Source organism: Erinaceus europaeus, chromosome 7, assembly GCF_950295315.1.
Source record: "Erinaceus europaeus chromosome 7, mEriEur2.1, whole genome shotgun sequence".
In the NCBI taxonomy this organism is placed as follows: domain Eukaryota; kingdom Metazoa; phylum Chordata; class Mammalia; order Eulipotyphla; family Erinaceidae; genus Erinaceus; species Erinaceus europaeus.
The window spans coordinates 62,455,343-62,470,294 of NC_080168.1; the positions used below are offsets into that span (position 1 = coordinate 62,455,343).

The 14,952-nt window shown below is 46.8% G+C and overlaps 1 protein-coding gene across 5 annotated transcripts in view; it reads right to left on the reverse strand.

The window, feature by feature from the left end:
* The window catches only part of DNAI7 (dynein axonemal intermediate chain 7), a 60,091-nt gene that overhangs the window by 26,762 nt on the left and 18,377 nt on the right, over positions 1–14,952 (reverse strand). For all 5 annotated transcript variants that reach the window (XM_060194524.1, XM_060194525.1, XM_060194527.1 and 2 more), the window contains 3 exons: positions 13,111–13,257; positions 9,291–9,394; positions 7,689–7,980 (listed from right to left, as the gene is read on the reverse strand). In XM_060194524.1, coding sequence (XP_060050507.1) covers positions 7,689–7,980; positions 9,291–9,394; positions 13,111–13,257 — 543 coding nt within the window. The remainder of the gene's footprint in view (positions 1–7,688; positions 7,981–9,290; positions 9,395–13,110; positions 13,258–14,952) is intronic.

A 14,952-nucleotide genomic window follows, 5' to 3' on the forward strand; every position in this document is an offset into this window, starting at 1 on the left:
TCCCACGAGATTCTCGGAGTGCCTGTTCCGCCATGTTGTGCCCTCAGGGAATTGTCTATTTCCCCACGATATTTGGAGTGCTTTGGTTACTCCTCCCCGCTCCCATTCTCACAAGAGTTATTATCCTATCCTGGAGTGCTATGGTTACTCCTCCCCCTTCCCATTATTGCGAAAGCTGCTCCTATAAAAGCCCTTCTTCTTCCGCACCTCGCTCTCTTGTCAGCGCTTCACTTCAGTGTTCAGAAGCAGGAAAGGTTACTGTGTGAGGTGGCCATTTTCGCTACCTCCACGTGGCCCAACCTGTTTCTCTAGTACCTAACTCTGAGGTGCCAGCGCAAATAAAGATTTGTGTTCCCTCTTTGCTCCGGACCTCCTCTCTCTCTTCTCCATGGCACACAACAACACCCTGCAGGTGGGAAGCCAAGGGCTCGAACTGGGATCCTTAAGCCAGTCCTTGCACTTTGTGCCACGTGCGCTTAACCTGCTGCGCTACCACCCGACCCCCATAATCTGGGTTTATTTTAAACCTCAGAGTTGGCTGGTCACCATCCTGCTCTGTGGAGGCATCATAGTCATCTCACCTGGCACTGCAGGGGTTCACCCCATGGTCCTCACTGCAGTTTGGATGATCTGAAAATACAGATTCCCAGGCAACATCTAGGCAACATGTTCAAGTTATTTATCTGAAATTCAAGTGTAACTGGGCATTTGTTCTATAGTTTTATTTGCTGAACCTCGTATTCCTTCCTGCTGGTGTTTACATTAAATTGATGGTGTTAAGTGTGAAAAAAATATATAGATATATCAACAATTAAAAGCTAGAGAACCTGGAAGAAATGGATGAGTTCCTAGACACCTACAAACTTCCAAAATTAAATAAAGAGCAACTAGAAAATATGAACAGGCCAATCTCAGCCAACAAAATTGCAAGTTATCAAAAACCATCCCAAGAATAAAAGTCCCAGACCAAACGGTTTTACAAATGAATTCTACAAAACCTTCAAGGAAGAGTTAATCCCTCCATTTTTTTTTTTTTTTGCCTCCAGGGTTATCACTGGGACTCAGTGCCTGCACTATGAATCCACTGCTCCTGGAAACCATTTTTTCCCTTTTATTGTCCTTATAATTATTGTTACTATTGTTATTATTGCTGTCTTTGTTGTTGGATAGGACAGAGAGAAACTGAGAGAAGAGGGGAAGACAGAGGGCGAGAGAAAGAAACCTACAGACCTGCTTCACCGCCTGTGAAGCGACTCCCCTGTAGATGGGGAGCCGGGGGCTCGAACTGGGACTCAAACAACAGCCCTTGTGCTTTACGCCATGTGCGTCTAACCCACTCTGTTACTGCCTGGCCCCCAATCCCTCTACTTTTAAAACCCTTCCAAAAAAATTGAGGACACAGGAATACTCCCTTCCCTTACAGCTTCTATGAAGCCATCACCACCAATATCAAAAGCAGACAGGGATACAACAGACATAAAAGAAAACTACAGACCTTTATCTCTGATAAACATAGATGCTAAAACATTGAACAAAACTCTAGCCAAGAGAATACAGCAATAAATTAAAAAGATTGTTCATCATGACCAAGTGGGATTTATCCCAGGGATACAAGGTTGGTTTAATATACGTAAGTCAATTAATGTGATCCACCACATCAGTAAATGCAAGACCATGGCAGAGCCAAGATGATGACTTGAAGACAACACCTAGCCTGAGCTCCAAGAAGAAGCAGCTTACAACCTGGGGTTCTCTGGAGAGGGTAGTAAATGCAAGACCAAAAACCACATATCAATAGACACAGAGAAAACCTTGACAAAATCCAACATCGCTTTATGAGCAAAAGGCTACAAAAAATGGGAATAGGTGGAAAATTCCTCAAGATAGTGGAGTCCATACAGAGCAAGCCTACAGCCAACATCATACTCAGTGGTGAAAAACTGTAAGCATTTCCCCTTAGATTAGGTACAAGACAGGGCTGCCCACTATCACCATTACTGTTCAACATAGCGTTAGAAGTTCTTGCCATAGCAGTCAGGCAAGAGCAAGGAATTGAAGGGATACAGACTGGAAGAGAAGAAGTCAAACTCTCCCTACTTGCGGATGACATGACAGTATGCATAGAAAAACCTAAAGAATACAGCAGGAAACTTTTGGAAATTATCAGGCAATATAGTAAGATGTCAGGCTACAAAATTAACATACAAACGTCAGTGGCATTCCTCCATGCAAACATTAAGTTGGAAAAAGAAATCCAGAAATCAATTCCTTTTACTATAGCAACAAAAACAAAGTAATAAAAACAATAAACCTAAGAAAAGAAGTGAAAGACTTTTATGCTGACAATTATAAGTCACTATTCAAGGAAGTAGAAATAAACACAAAGAAGTAGAAAGATACTCCATGTTCATGGGTTGGAAGAATGATCAAAATGAATATTCTATGGAGAACCATATATAAACTTAATGCAATCCCCAAGGTCCCATCTAATTTTTTTTTTTTTTAGGAGAATAGAACAAAAACTACAAATTTTATCTGGAAACAGAAACTACCTAGAATTGCCACACACAATTTTAAGGACAAACAGAACTGGAAGCATCACACTCCCAGATCTCAAATTGTATTACAGGAACACTGTAATCAAAACTGCTTGACACTGAAACAAACAGATACAGTGACCAGTGGAATAGAACTGAGAGCCCAGAATTAAGCCCCCATACCTATGGACATCTAATCTTTGACAAAGGTGCCCAGATTATTAAATGGGGGAAAGATGAGTCTCTTCAACAGATGGTGTAGGAAAAATTGGGTTGAAACATGCAGAAGAATGAAACTGAACCACTATATTTCATCAAACACAAAAGTAAATTCCAAGTGGATCAAGGACATGGATATTAGGTCAGAAACTACCAAATACTTAGAGGAAAATATTGGCAGAATTCTTTTCCATCTAAATTTTAAAGGTATCTTCAATGCTATGAATCCAATTGCAAGGAAGACCAAAACAAAAAAAGTCAGTGGGACTACATCAAATTGAAAAGCTTCTGCACAGCCGAAGAACCCACCACCCAAAGAGACCCCTCAGAGTGGGAGAAGATCTTCACATGCCAAACATCAGACAAGAGGCTAATCACCAAAATATATAAAGAGCTCACCAAACTCAGCAACAAGAAAACAAATGACCCCATCCAAAATTGGAGAGAGGACATGGACATAATATTTACCACAGAAGAGATCCAAAAGGCCAACAGACATAAAAAAAATATTCCAAGTCATTGTCAGAGAAACGCAAATAAAGACAACGAGATACCACTTCACTCCTGTGAGAATATCATACATCAGGAAAGGTAGCAGCAACAAATGCTGGAGGGGTTGTGGGGGCAAAGGATCTCTCCTGCACTGCTGGTGTTAATATCAGTGGGTCCAACCCCTGTGGAGAGCAGTCTGGAGAACTCTCAGAAGGCTAGAAGTGGACCTGCCCTATGATCCTGTAATTCCTCTCCTGGGGATATATCCTAAGGAACCAAGCAAACCCATCCAAAATGATCTGTGTACACCTATGCTCACAGCAGCACAATTTGTAATAGACAAAACCTGGAAGCAACCCAGGTGTCCAACAACACGAGTGGTTGGGCAAGTTGTGGTCTATATACACAATGGAATACCACTCAGCTAGTAAAATGATGAATTCACCTTCTTCACCCCATCTTTGATGGAGCTTGAAGGAATCATATTAAGTGAGGTAAGTCAGAAACAAAAGGATGAACATGGGATGCTCTCACTCGAAAGATGCACAGAAGTTGAAAAATGAGAACAGATGGGAAAACACAAAACAAAACTTGGATTGGAGTTGGTGTATTGCACCAAAGTAAAGGACTCTGGGCTGGGATTGGGATTTGAGGGGGGCGGTGGTGCTCAAGTCCTGGAACATGATGACAGAGGAAGACCTAGAGGAAGTTAGATTGTTATGTGGAAACACAAGAAACGTTACACATGTACCAACTACCGTATTTTGTTGTTGACAGTAAACAATCCTCCTCAAGAAAGAAAAAATAAATATATCTCAAAGATGCATATACCGGGGGCTGGGCAGTAGCACAGTGGGTTAAGCGCACATGGTGCCAAGCACAAGGACCAGCATAAGGATCCCAGTTCGAGCCGCTGGCTCAACCACCTGCCAAGGTGGGGGGGGGGGGTCACTTCACAAGCAGTGAAGCAGGTCTGCAGGCATCTATCTCTCCCCATCTTCCCCCCTCCTTTCTCGATTTCTCTGTCATATCCAACAATGACAGCAGTAAGAACAATAACAATATCAACAAGGGCAACAAAATGGGAAAAACGGCTTCCAGGAGCAGTGGATTCGTAGTGCAGGCACCGAACCCCCAGTGGTAACCCTGGAGGTTTAAAAAAAAATGCATATTCCTCAGATCACCCAAATATTCCTGAAGGTAATGATCACTTTATTTTTTTAAAAACATGCTTCATCAATGCGTGTTTCTAGAAAATCTGTAGGATTTATCAATTGAAAAAAGTGGCCCCCCAACACAGTCTTACTGTGTTAGCACACATATAAATGAAGCACAGTGTGGTGTTAAGAGCCCTCTAGTGTCAAGTAGCTTAATAGACCAGAGGAAAAGAACAGAATGTGGGCCATCTTCTAAGACATTCAGCTGAACAACAAAGTGCTAACACACAGTTATCTCTGACAGCACACACACACCAAAAACAGTATAGCTATTCTCAGTCTTAAGTCCCTATATGATTATTCTAACATGTGCATAGCAATTTGCTTCCAAATCCAGAGGATTATAAGAGATGTCACATTTATATTGAACTATGCCAGTCTCAAATTACAACACAGGCAGTGAACCCCAAACTTTGAAAGTTATAAAGAGAGTGATGTCTTCAGAAACTCCAAGTGATCTTAAGAAATAATGGATTACTACCATACACGGTGCTGTATGTAAGCCTCACAGTAAAGCACAAGACAAAACCCCACAGCAGACAATACACAAAGGAAAAGGGATCTAGGCAGAAAACCACCAAACCACAAAGGAATAGCAAAATAAAGATACCATGGAGTTATAAAAAACAGGGGTGGGGCGGTAGCGCAGAGGGTTAAATGCACATGGCTCCAAGCACAAGCATTGGCATAAGGATCCTGATTCGAACCCCTGGCTCCCCACCTGCAGGGGGTCGCTTTGCAAGCAGTGAAGCAGGTCTGCAGGTGTCTTTCCTCTGTCTCCCCTCCTCTCTTAAGTTCTCTGTCCTATCCAACAACAACAGCAGCAATAACAATAATAACAACAACAGTAAATAACAAGGGCAACAAAAGGGGGAAAAATAGCCTCCAGGAGCAGTGGATTCTTCGTGCAGGCACTGAGCCCCAGTGATAACCCTAGAGGCAAAAAAAAAAAAAAAAAAAAAGCCAGAGAAAACAAGATATAGCAAGTATACAGTTCAATGATCACTTTAAATACAAATTGACTAAGCTGTCCAACCAAGAGCTACCAAAGTAAAGCCACACGGATAAAAACAAGACAAGACAAAGCAAGACCCATTTATAAACTTCCAACAATTGACTCACTGCAGATGGAAGGGCCATATAGATCCAAAGATGGAAAAAAATGTATTCCCCACAAAGGGAAGCCAAAAGGAGGGATGAATATCTACACTTACAGAAGACATAGGGATTTTTAGACAAAGGCTGGAATAGGAAAAGGAAGGTCACTGAATAACAACAGGGTTGATCCAGGAAGAATGTCACATCTGGAAATAGGCATGCACCCAACAAAGGAACACCTCAGTACACAAAGTAAATACACTAACAGCCCTGAAGGGGCAGACAGCAACACCACAATTGTAGGGGACTTCAACACCTCACTTTCTTCATCAGTGCATGCAATATCCAGAGAGAGGAGTAGTAATCCACACATGGCCCTAGACAGCATCTGGCCAGAGTGATTTAGCAGGTGGGATATACGTGAAATGGAAACTAAAATTAAAAGAATTGAAACAAAGAGCTGGCTTTTATTTATTTATTTTTAAGTAAAAGATCAATTTGAAAAACCTGTAGGTAGACAGACCTAAGCAATGCAACCAGCACCACCTCGGCTTGTTTCACTTTGCACTGTGTCCAGAGACAACAGGCGTGGAATGTCAACCCACCCACCAGCTTAAATACTCTGGTGAGACCTTTCCTAGCTTATAGGACTTCTCAATTCCATTTTGAATGGTGCACCTCCTAACAAAGCCTCAAAATCTAGATGTAGGCCAGGGCCCATGAGATAGGGCATATGTACATGTAACCATAAGTTAGGGGAAAACATGCCTTAAAGCAAAAGTGCACAACAGTTTGCAGTGAGTCAATAAATGGAGCAAGCAAGTAGAAAGACCTAAAAAAGACATCATAAAGTACCTAATCAAATAGTTTCTACTTAGACCTAGATATCCTCCTCACTTACTTCCTATTTCACTTCCCTCAGTCACTCCAAAGCTAATCTTGTCAAAGTAAGGACCACAAAAGCTGAATAAGGGCAAGAAACTGGCATACTTTAATGATGACTCTTTGGTCACTACCAGGCCGCCCCATTACCCGGGACCCTAGTCAGGGAGTCTTGGGATCCCCACACATGATGGACCTAGACCTCTAACAGATCCCTCTCTCCACCATCAGGAACAACATAATGGACCCCTTTGTGGGCCACTATAGGACCTTGCCCTCAATGTGGATCAACAATGGTTAAATAATGTTCCATTCTCCAAAGGGAGGTTAGGCAACATCCTCTACCACTCGAGGAAGTTAGGTCCTGAAATTAGTGTAGCCTAAAATGTTCCTAGCCATGCAGGGATGCAAAAGTTACATAGGCTCCTGCGATGAATATGGGCCCCAGATCAAATCGATGGGGTTTACAGTTATTTATATACTTTTCCCATATTTAGGGAGAGAAACACTTGCAGCACTGCTTCACTGCTCATGCAGTGGCCCCCTACAGGTGGTGAGTGAGAGGAGTCAACTGGGTGTGCCACCACCCGACTCCCTTAGGGTTTTTTTTTTTTTAAGTATTTTTAAACATTAATTTGAATGTAGACAGAGAACTTGAGAGAGAAGGGGAAAATATAGAGGAAGAGGAAGAGAGAGAGAGAGACCTGAAACACCACTTGACTGCCTGGGAAGTTTCCTTTCTGCAAGTGGAGACCGGAGACTTGAACCCAGGTCCTTGCACACTGTAACATGTGAGCTCAACCAGGTGTGCCACCGCCTGGCCCCCAGGCTATTTGTCCTAGAGCACTTCCTGTGTCTAGGATGATGTGACAAGCAGCTGAGCCCCAGGCGAGGGACCAGTAAGAAGTGCTTAACAGTACACACCCAGCAAAACTGAGCTGCTGGCAGCAGAGGGGCCTTCAGGGGACACCTAGTTACTTGGAAAGCCTCCTGAGAGTTTATAATAGAGAATAATCAAGGGCACCCAGAGAAGCTCATGTGACAGTGCATGAGGATGCTGGTTCACTTCCCCCTCCACCCCACCCTGAGCTTCCTGAGCTGTGAAGCAGGTCGGCAGGTGTCTCTCTCTGCATTTCCACCTCTGCCCTAAATGCATAGAGAACTTCCTGAGAACACATCCAGCGCCCCCCGGCACTGCCGCACATGGTGTATGTGTGGGGCTAGACAGCTGGAGGGGTCCTACCGCTTCTTCTTGGGGGTCACCAGCTTCCTGGGTTCTCGTCTCGCTGGTGTCTGCATTGTTGGGCAGTTGAGGTGCCTCTTCCAGGGCCTCCTGAGCCTGCCCGGCCGCCTCCGCTGTCCCCACGTCCTGCTCCTCCTCCAGGGCCTTCTCCTGCGAGGCAGCTGGTGCAGGGCGCAGTGGGGAGACATGGTCATAGCAGGTGTGCAGGAGGCGCAGTGCAATGTCGCTGGTGGCTAACACCCTGGGGATTTCAAAGCCGATCTGCGTGTCCGAGAACTTGATGGTCCTGTACCTGTTGGGGGGGTCACACGTGTGTCCCTGTATGAGTGTATGGCCCCAGGGGGCTCAAGCTCTGCAGCCTCTGACCAGGTTCTCAGTCCTGGCCAGGTTCACCCTCTGCAGGTCTGCACCTAGGGCTGCTGCCACCTCATTCTGCCTGTCCCCAGCCACTGCCCTCCAGCCCATGTCCCTTCAAGGACCTGCTACTCCATGTCGTGTCCTGTCTTGCGTCCTCCCCGCCCTCTGAGTTCTGTCCCAGACCAGTGGCCCCCAGGACTCTGGTCAAACACTGCTTAGGCCTGTGGGGCCGTTGACAGGGCTCACATACAAAGTGTGAGGGAGGGGGCCGGGCAGTGGCTCACCTGGTTGAGTGCACACATGACCATGGGATAGGACCTGGGTTTGAGGCCCAGGTCCCCACCTGCAGGGGAGATGCTTTACAAGCAGTGAAGCAGGGCTGCAGATGTCTCTCTCTTTTTCTCTCTCCCTACCTCCTCCCCTCTCAATTTCTCTGTCCTATCAAATAAAAGATAGAAAGAGGGGAAAGAAGAAGACCTTTTGTGTCTAATGGAATTTGGAAGACATTTCATTCCTCCCATAAACAATCAGAAACACAGCCTAGTTTCCCCAGTCATTTGATCGTCTTATCTGCCAGCTGAGCCTAGACCTCGTCTCCATTTGGGTCATTCCCCCGACACTGTGATACCAGTTCAACTGGTGAGATGTTGAAGGTCACCACAGTAGAGCCAGGTGAGCATGAAGCTATCTGCTGCTCAAAGACAGCCTCCTCCGAGAGGCAGCCAGCCAGTCTTGCTCTCAACAGTCCAGCAGGAGAGAGGGATCACATTTAACTCCCTGACTGAGGTGGAAAGAGGGCCCAGCATCCCCACACTCTGACAAGCGAGTGGGGAGGGGAGGGAAAGACCTGGCATTTGTTCTGCATATGTGACCTCTGACCTTTTAAAAAATATATTTTTATTATTTAATTATATATATATATATGTATGGAGAGTGATAGCAACCAGAGCCCTCCTCTACTCTGCCTGCTGGTGGTGCTGGGGATTGAACCTGGGACCTCAGGGCCCCAGGCATGAAAGGCTTTTTGCAGAGCCCTTAAGTGGTCTCTCTCCCCAGCTGCCTCTGTCCTTTTCATGCCCTGATACTAAGCCTTCCCCCAGCCTCCTGAGCACAGCATCCACAAGGGTGGGGCCTGACAAGGCTGAATAACCCACCCAGGCCTAGGGGAGGCCTGAGACCCTGACCCAGTGGGGTGGCCATCATGGGAGCCCCTGACGCTGGCCCTCGGCATCCCCCAAGGGATACCTGGGGTTCTTCTTGAGGTTCGCCCACACGTACAGAGTGACATTCTCATCCTGGATGATTTTCTCCATGTTCCCACTGTCCAGGTCAGCCAAGGTGCTGGCGTGCTGTCAGAGAAAAGGGCCGGTGTTGGGGCAGGCTGGAATCCCCCTGCAGACACTATGGCTCTTAACTCCCTCCCCATTGCTGGTACCCATGTGGCCTAGAGGAGTGGCCCACAGCTGGACTGGCATGTCAGGGTTCCCAGCTGAACCCCAGAACCACACACATCAGAGCAGACGTGATTTGGCCCGCTTGTATTTCTCTCCCCCACCCCTCCCTCCTTCCCTCTAGCTTCTATGAAACTCTCATAAAAATCTATCTTTTTTTCAAACGGTCATTTGCATAAAAATAAGGTTCCATAAAAATGAGAAAGAAGGGGTCAGGCGGTAGTGCAGCAGGTTAAGTGCACATGGAGTGAAGCGCAAGGACTAGTTTAAGGATCCCAGTTTGAGCCCCCAGCTCCCCACCTGCAGGGAGGTCGCTTCACAAGTGAAGCAGGTCTGTAGGTGTCTATCTTTCTCTCCCCATCTTACCTTCCTCTCTCCATTTCTCTCTGTCCTATCCAACAATGACAGCAATAACAATAATAATAACAACAACAATGATAAACAAGGGCAACAAAAGGGAAAAAAATAGTCTCCAGGAGCAATGGATTTGTAGTGCAGTCTTGGTGATAACCCTGGAGGCAAAAAAAAAAAAAAAAAAGAAAGAAAGCTGCTTTTAGAAGTCCTCTGTGGCAGGGCACTACTTTGCTGGATGAAATATTCTCTTCCCCACCCAGTTTCTCCTGAGGGCATCTCAGGAACTGAATCGCTCCTATAATCTCAGATGGCACTTGCAGAGTGCTAGCAATGGACTCTGGGATGCTTACGGGATCTCTGCTTACTTTAATAATCAGAATCTATTCCAAGCCATGGTTATAGAGAGGGCTGCTTTCTAGAGCAAAGGAAACCAAGAGGCAAGGGCTGGGTGGTGGTGCTCTTGGCTAAGTGCACATATTACCATGTGGAAGGCCCTAGGTTGTTGTTGTAGTTGTTGATGTCATCGTTGTTGGATAGGACAGAGCAATATGGAAAGACGAAGGGAAGACAGAGAAGGGGAGAGAAAGACACCTGCAGACCTGCTTCACAGCCTGTGAAGGGACTCTACTGCAGGTGGGGAGCCAGGGATTGAACCAGGATCCTTACTCCAGTCCTTGCGCTTTGCGCCATGTATGCTTAACCCGCTGCGCTACCGCCTGACCCCCAAGAGTTAATTTCTTTATGGCTATGGGACATCATCACTTAGTGCTCTGCACTGGAGCAACTCTGGTGTCTTTCCCTCTTTCTTTCTTTAGACAAAGCAGACTTTTAAAAAAATTTTTTTAAAAATTTATTTCTTTATTGGGGAATTAATGTTTTACATTCAACAGTAAATACAATAGTTTGTACATGCAACTCTGGTGTCTTTCCCTCTTTCTATCTCTTATCTGGGGGAAAAAAAGTCAGAGTGGTGAAGCCCTGGTGACACAACAACAACAACAACAAAACTAAATTAAAAAACCTTGGGGCCAGGTGATGGTGCACCTGGTTAAGTGCTCACATGTTTGGAGAAGCCTGTGATTATCAATCACTGCAATCTTATGTCAACCGATTCTTCTAGATGAATGCAGTTTTGTGGACCAATTCTCGGGTGGTCCCAGTAACAGGGGGGTCAGAACGTGTCTCCCCAGGGGCTCCATTCCACATGTGGCTCCACTGAGTTGAGCAATGCCTCCCCCTCTGACACAGACTTGGCTCATCGAGAAAGCTCTCCCTGGGGGTGACCTTCTGCCTGCAGGGGGCCAACTCTATCAGGGACAAGCAGGTGCTCTTGCACCTGCCCAGCAGCCCAGGAAGGTCCCTTCCACCTCTCTGAAGCCTGGACTGCCCTAGGGTCCATCTCTGGGGCTCCCGTGTGTCTGACAGCAAATGTATTTTTCTCAGGCTGATGAGGTAGCTCACCTGGACAGCACACCTGCTTTATTATGTGTGTGACCCACAGATCAAGCTGGACCCTCAGTACCTTGGGGAAAACTTTGGTGTCTTTCCCTTTTTTTTTTTTTTTTTTGCCTCCAGGTCTATCACTGTGGTTCAGTGCCTGCACTATGAATCTAGTACTTCAGGCGGCCATTTGTTTTCCCCCGTTTTATTGGGTAGATGGGAGAAATTGAGAGAGGGGAAGATAAAGAGGGGGGGGAAGAAAGACACCTGCAGACTTGCTTTGCCACTTGTGAAGTGACCTCCCCTACAGATGGGGAGCTGGGAGCTAGAATTGGGATCCTTGCACAGGTACTTGCACTTCATACTGTGTGTGCTTCACCCGATGTGCTACTACATGGCCCCTTCTTTCTATCTCTTATATGAAAAAAGAAAGAAAGACAGAAAGAAAGACAGCTGGAGTAGGAAGCCCCAGTGACAAAAAAATTCTTAAATATATATATTGGAGCCAGGTGGTAGTGCACCTAGATAAGAGCTCGCATTACAGTGCACAAGGGCCCAGGTCCAGGCTCCTGCTCCCCACCTGCAGGAGGAAAACTTCCCAAGTGGAGAAGCAGGGATGCAGGTGTCTCTCTCTCCCTCCCTTCTTGTCTCCCTTTTACCTTAAAGTTTATGTCCTATCAAATAAAAGTTTAAGAATAAAATTTAAAAAAGAAGAAATTTTTAAAAATCTTGTCTGGAGGGTAGATAGCATAATAGTTACGCAAAGAGATTCTCATGCCTGAGGCTCTGAAGTCCTAGGTTCAATTCCCTGCACCACCATAAGCCAGAGCTAAACAGAGCTAAACAGTAAAATAAGTAAATATAAAAAATAATCTCTTGTTAATCTAATGTGTGTCATTCAGGTACTTAGACTCACCTCAGAAACAAAAAGAGTAGAAGGGCAATGTTTTCCTGGCTTGTCCAGGCAAACTTCAGCATGGACGGAAACGGGTGAGGCTTTATCTCTGACATCAATCATGTTCTATTGTTTTTATTGCCTCCAGGGTTGTCACTGGGGCTCAGTGACTACACTGGAATTCACTGCTTCTGGCCACTCTTTCTCTTTTCTTTTTTGATAGGACAGAGAAATTAAGAGAGAAGGGAAAAAAATGGGAGGTGGGGAGAGAGGGGGAGGGACAGAGGGACATCTGGAGACCTGCTTCACCTCTTTTTTTTTTTATTGTTTGTTTTTTTTTTTTTCCTCCAGGGTTATTGCTGGGCTCGGTGCCTGCACCATGAATCCACCGCTCCTGGAGGCCATTTTTTCCCCCTTTTTGTTGCCCTAGTTGTTGCAGCCTCGTTGCGGTTATTATTGCCATTGTTGACGTTGCTTTGTTGTTGGATAGGACAGAGAGAAATGCAGAGAGGAGGGGAAGACAGAGAGAGAGGGGAGAGAAAGATAGACACCTGCAGACCTGCTTCACCGCCCGTGAAGCGACGCCCCTGCAGGTGGGGAGCCGGGGGCTCAAACCGGGATCCTTACGCCGGTCCCTGCACTTTGCGCCACGTGCGCTTAACCCACTGCGCCACCACCAGACTCCCACTTCACCTCTTTTGAAACATCCTCCCCCCTGCAGGTGGTGAGTGGGGGCTCGAACTGGGGCCCTCAAATAGGGTAGTGTGTGCGCCCAGCCCCATGTCCAGTTCATTCTGGATGGGCCTACGTGTTCTCAGAGCATCCTGCTCATGTCACCATGACCTCTTTGGTTTTCAGCTAGTGAAGACCCTCTAGTGTGAGGTGTTAGCCCTGGAGGCAGTGTGGGCACCAAGCCCTGGCTTACCCTGAGCAGGATCTCTGTGGCGATGTTGAACTTGAGCTGGAGGAGCTCCTGCAGTTCCAGGATGGAGCCTTGGTACTGGGCTACATTCTTCTCTGACAAGTCAGACGGCGGCGTCTCCCTCAGGACCAACTTCAGTGTCTCAATCAACTACACAAAGGAAGGGTACGTGCATGAGCCTTCTCACAAATAACAGGACAGGACAGCTCCTCTCACCTTCACTTTGTGGAGAGCATCAGTAAGACGGGAAAAAGCCCATTCTTGCGTTCAGTCTGTGGTCTAAGGGAGCGAGGAGAAGCAGCTACCCCTCCCTGGCTCCCAGGCCAACAGGCCTCAGCTCAGGTCTGTGGGCCGAACTCCCCACGGGTGAGCCCACAGGTGAGGCGCAATCTGCTCATCACCAGATGACCTACACCGGAGGAGACACAGGACAGCGACTGGGAAGGGAGGAGGATGGGGTGGGCCATTACAGCCAGTTGTCCAACGCTTCCTGTGTGTCACTAACTGTGTGGCCCATGTTCTGTTTTTGCCACCAGAGTTATTGCTGGGGCTCAGTGTCTGCACTGTGAATATTTAGCTCCTGGGGGCCATTTTTTTTCTATTCCATTCCTTAGGACAGAGAGAAATTGAGGGGGTAGAGGGATAGGAAAGAGACAGATACCTGCAGGACTGTTTTACTGCAGGTGGGAAGCAGGGGCCCGAAACCAGGTCCTTGTGCTTGCTAACATGCGCTTAACCATGCGTGCCACTACCCAGCCCCATGCAGTTCACACTTTAAGCCATCTAATTCATATCGTGACTCTGTAAGGTACTGTCATGTGCTATCTCAGTTACTTGCTTTTTTATGAAAGGAACATCTTGTCATACGTGGTGCCAGGGACTGAACCCAGGGCCTCGGCAGGGAAGTTCTTTTTATTCTACCAATTAAGTATCCCTCACCGTGCCCCCCCCAACCAAGACCCAGTGGGTCCCACCTGTGGGGAGCTGGGAAACTTGGAAGCTGCAAGTAAGATGCTTAGGTGACAAACTCTTCTCAGATCTGGGAGAAAGGATCCAGGAGTAAAGAGACAGGAATGGGGCTCATGGGGAGCAAAGCCATGGTAGGAAAGTAGGGAAGGATGCCACCCCCCCAAAAAAAAAAAAAGAGAAGAAAAAAGGCTGCCTGGCAGGAAGCTCAGAAGATCGAGGTACAGGCTGGCCTGCCTTCTTAAATACTGCAAGTAGATCCAGGTTCCCACAATAATCTGGGATTAAAAATCCCTTGGTGTGGTGGGCAGAGAGGACCTACATTAAAGACTCAGAGCTCATTCGGTCCAGTGGTGGTGCACCTGGTTAAGTGCTCAGATCATGGTGCACAAGGACCCAGGTTCAAGCCCTTGGTCCCCATCTGCAGGGGGAAAACTTCATGAGTGGCGAAGCAGGGCTACAGGTATCTCTTTGTTTCTCTCCCTCTATATCTCCCCCTTCCTGGAAATTTCTGGTTCTCTCTATCCAATAAATAAATATAATAAAAATTAAAAAAAAAACAAAAAACCCAGACTCTTCCTAATAAGCCAGCCTCGGCAGAGCCAGCTGGTGCAGAGCAGAGCCCAGGTGAGCTGGGAAACACTCACGGTAGGACCCCCCCCACCCCTACCCACCCAGCCCCACCTGAATCCAGGGCACTGCTCCCAAAAGACCTGCTGAGACCACTCTGCTCCCCAACCCCACCCAGAGGCTTGTTCAGAGGCCTTTTCTTTTTCAAGAAGCAGGTGGAGGACAAGTCCAGAGGTGTCAAGCCCCAGCAAAGATCCCGTGCCAGGAGGAGATGTGGGTGGCAGGGGGCAGAGACAGCATGAGGATGAC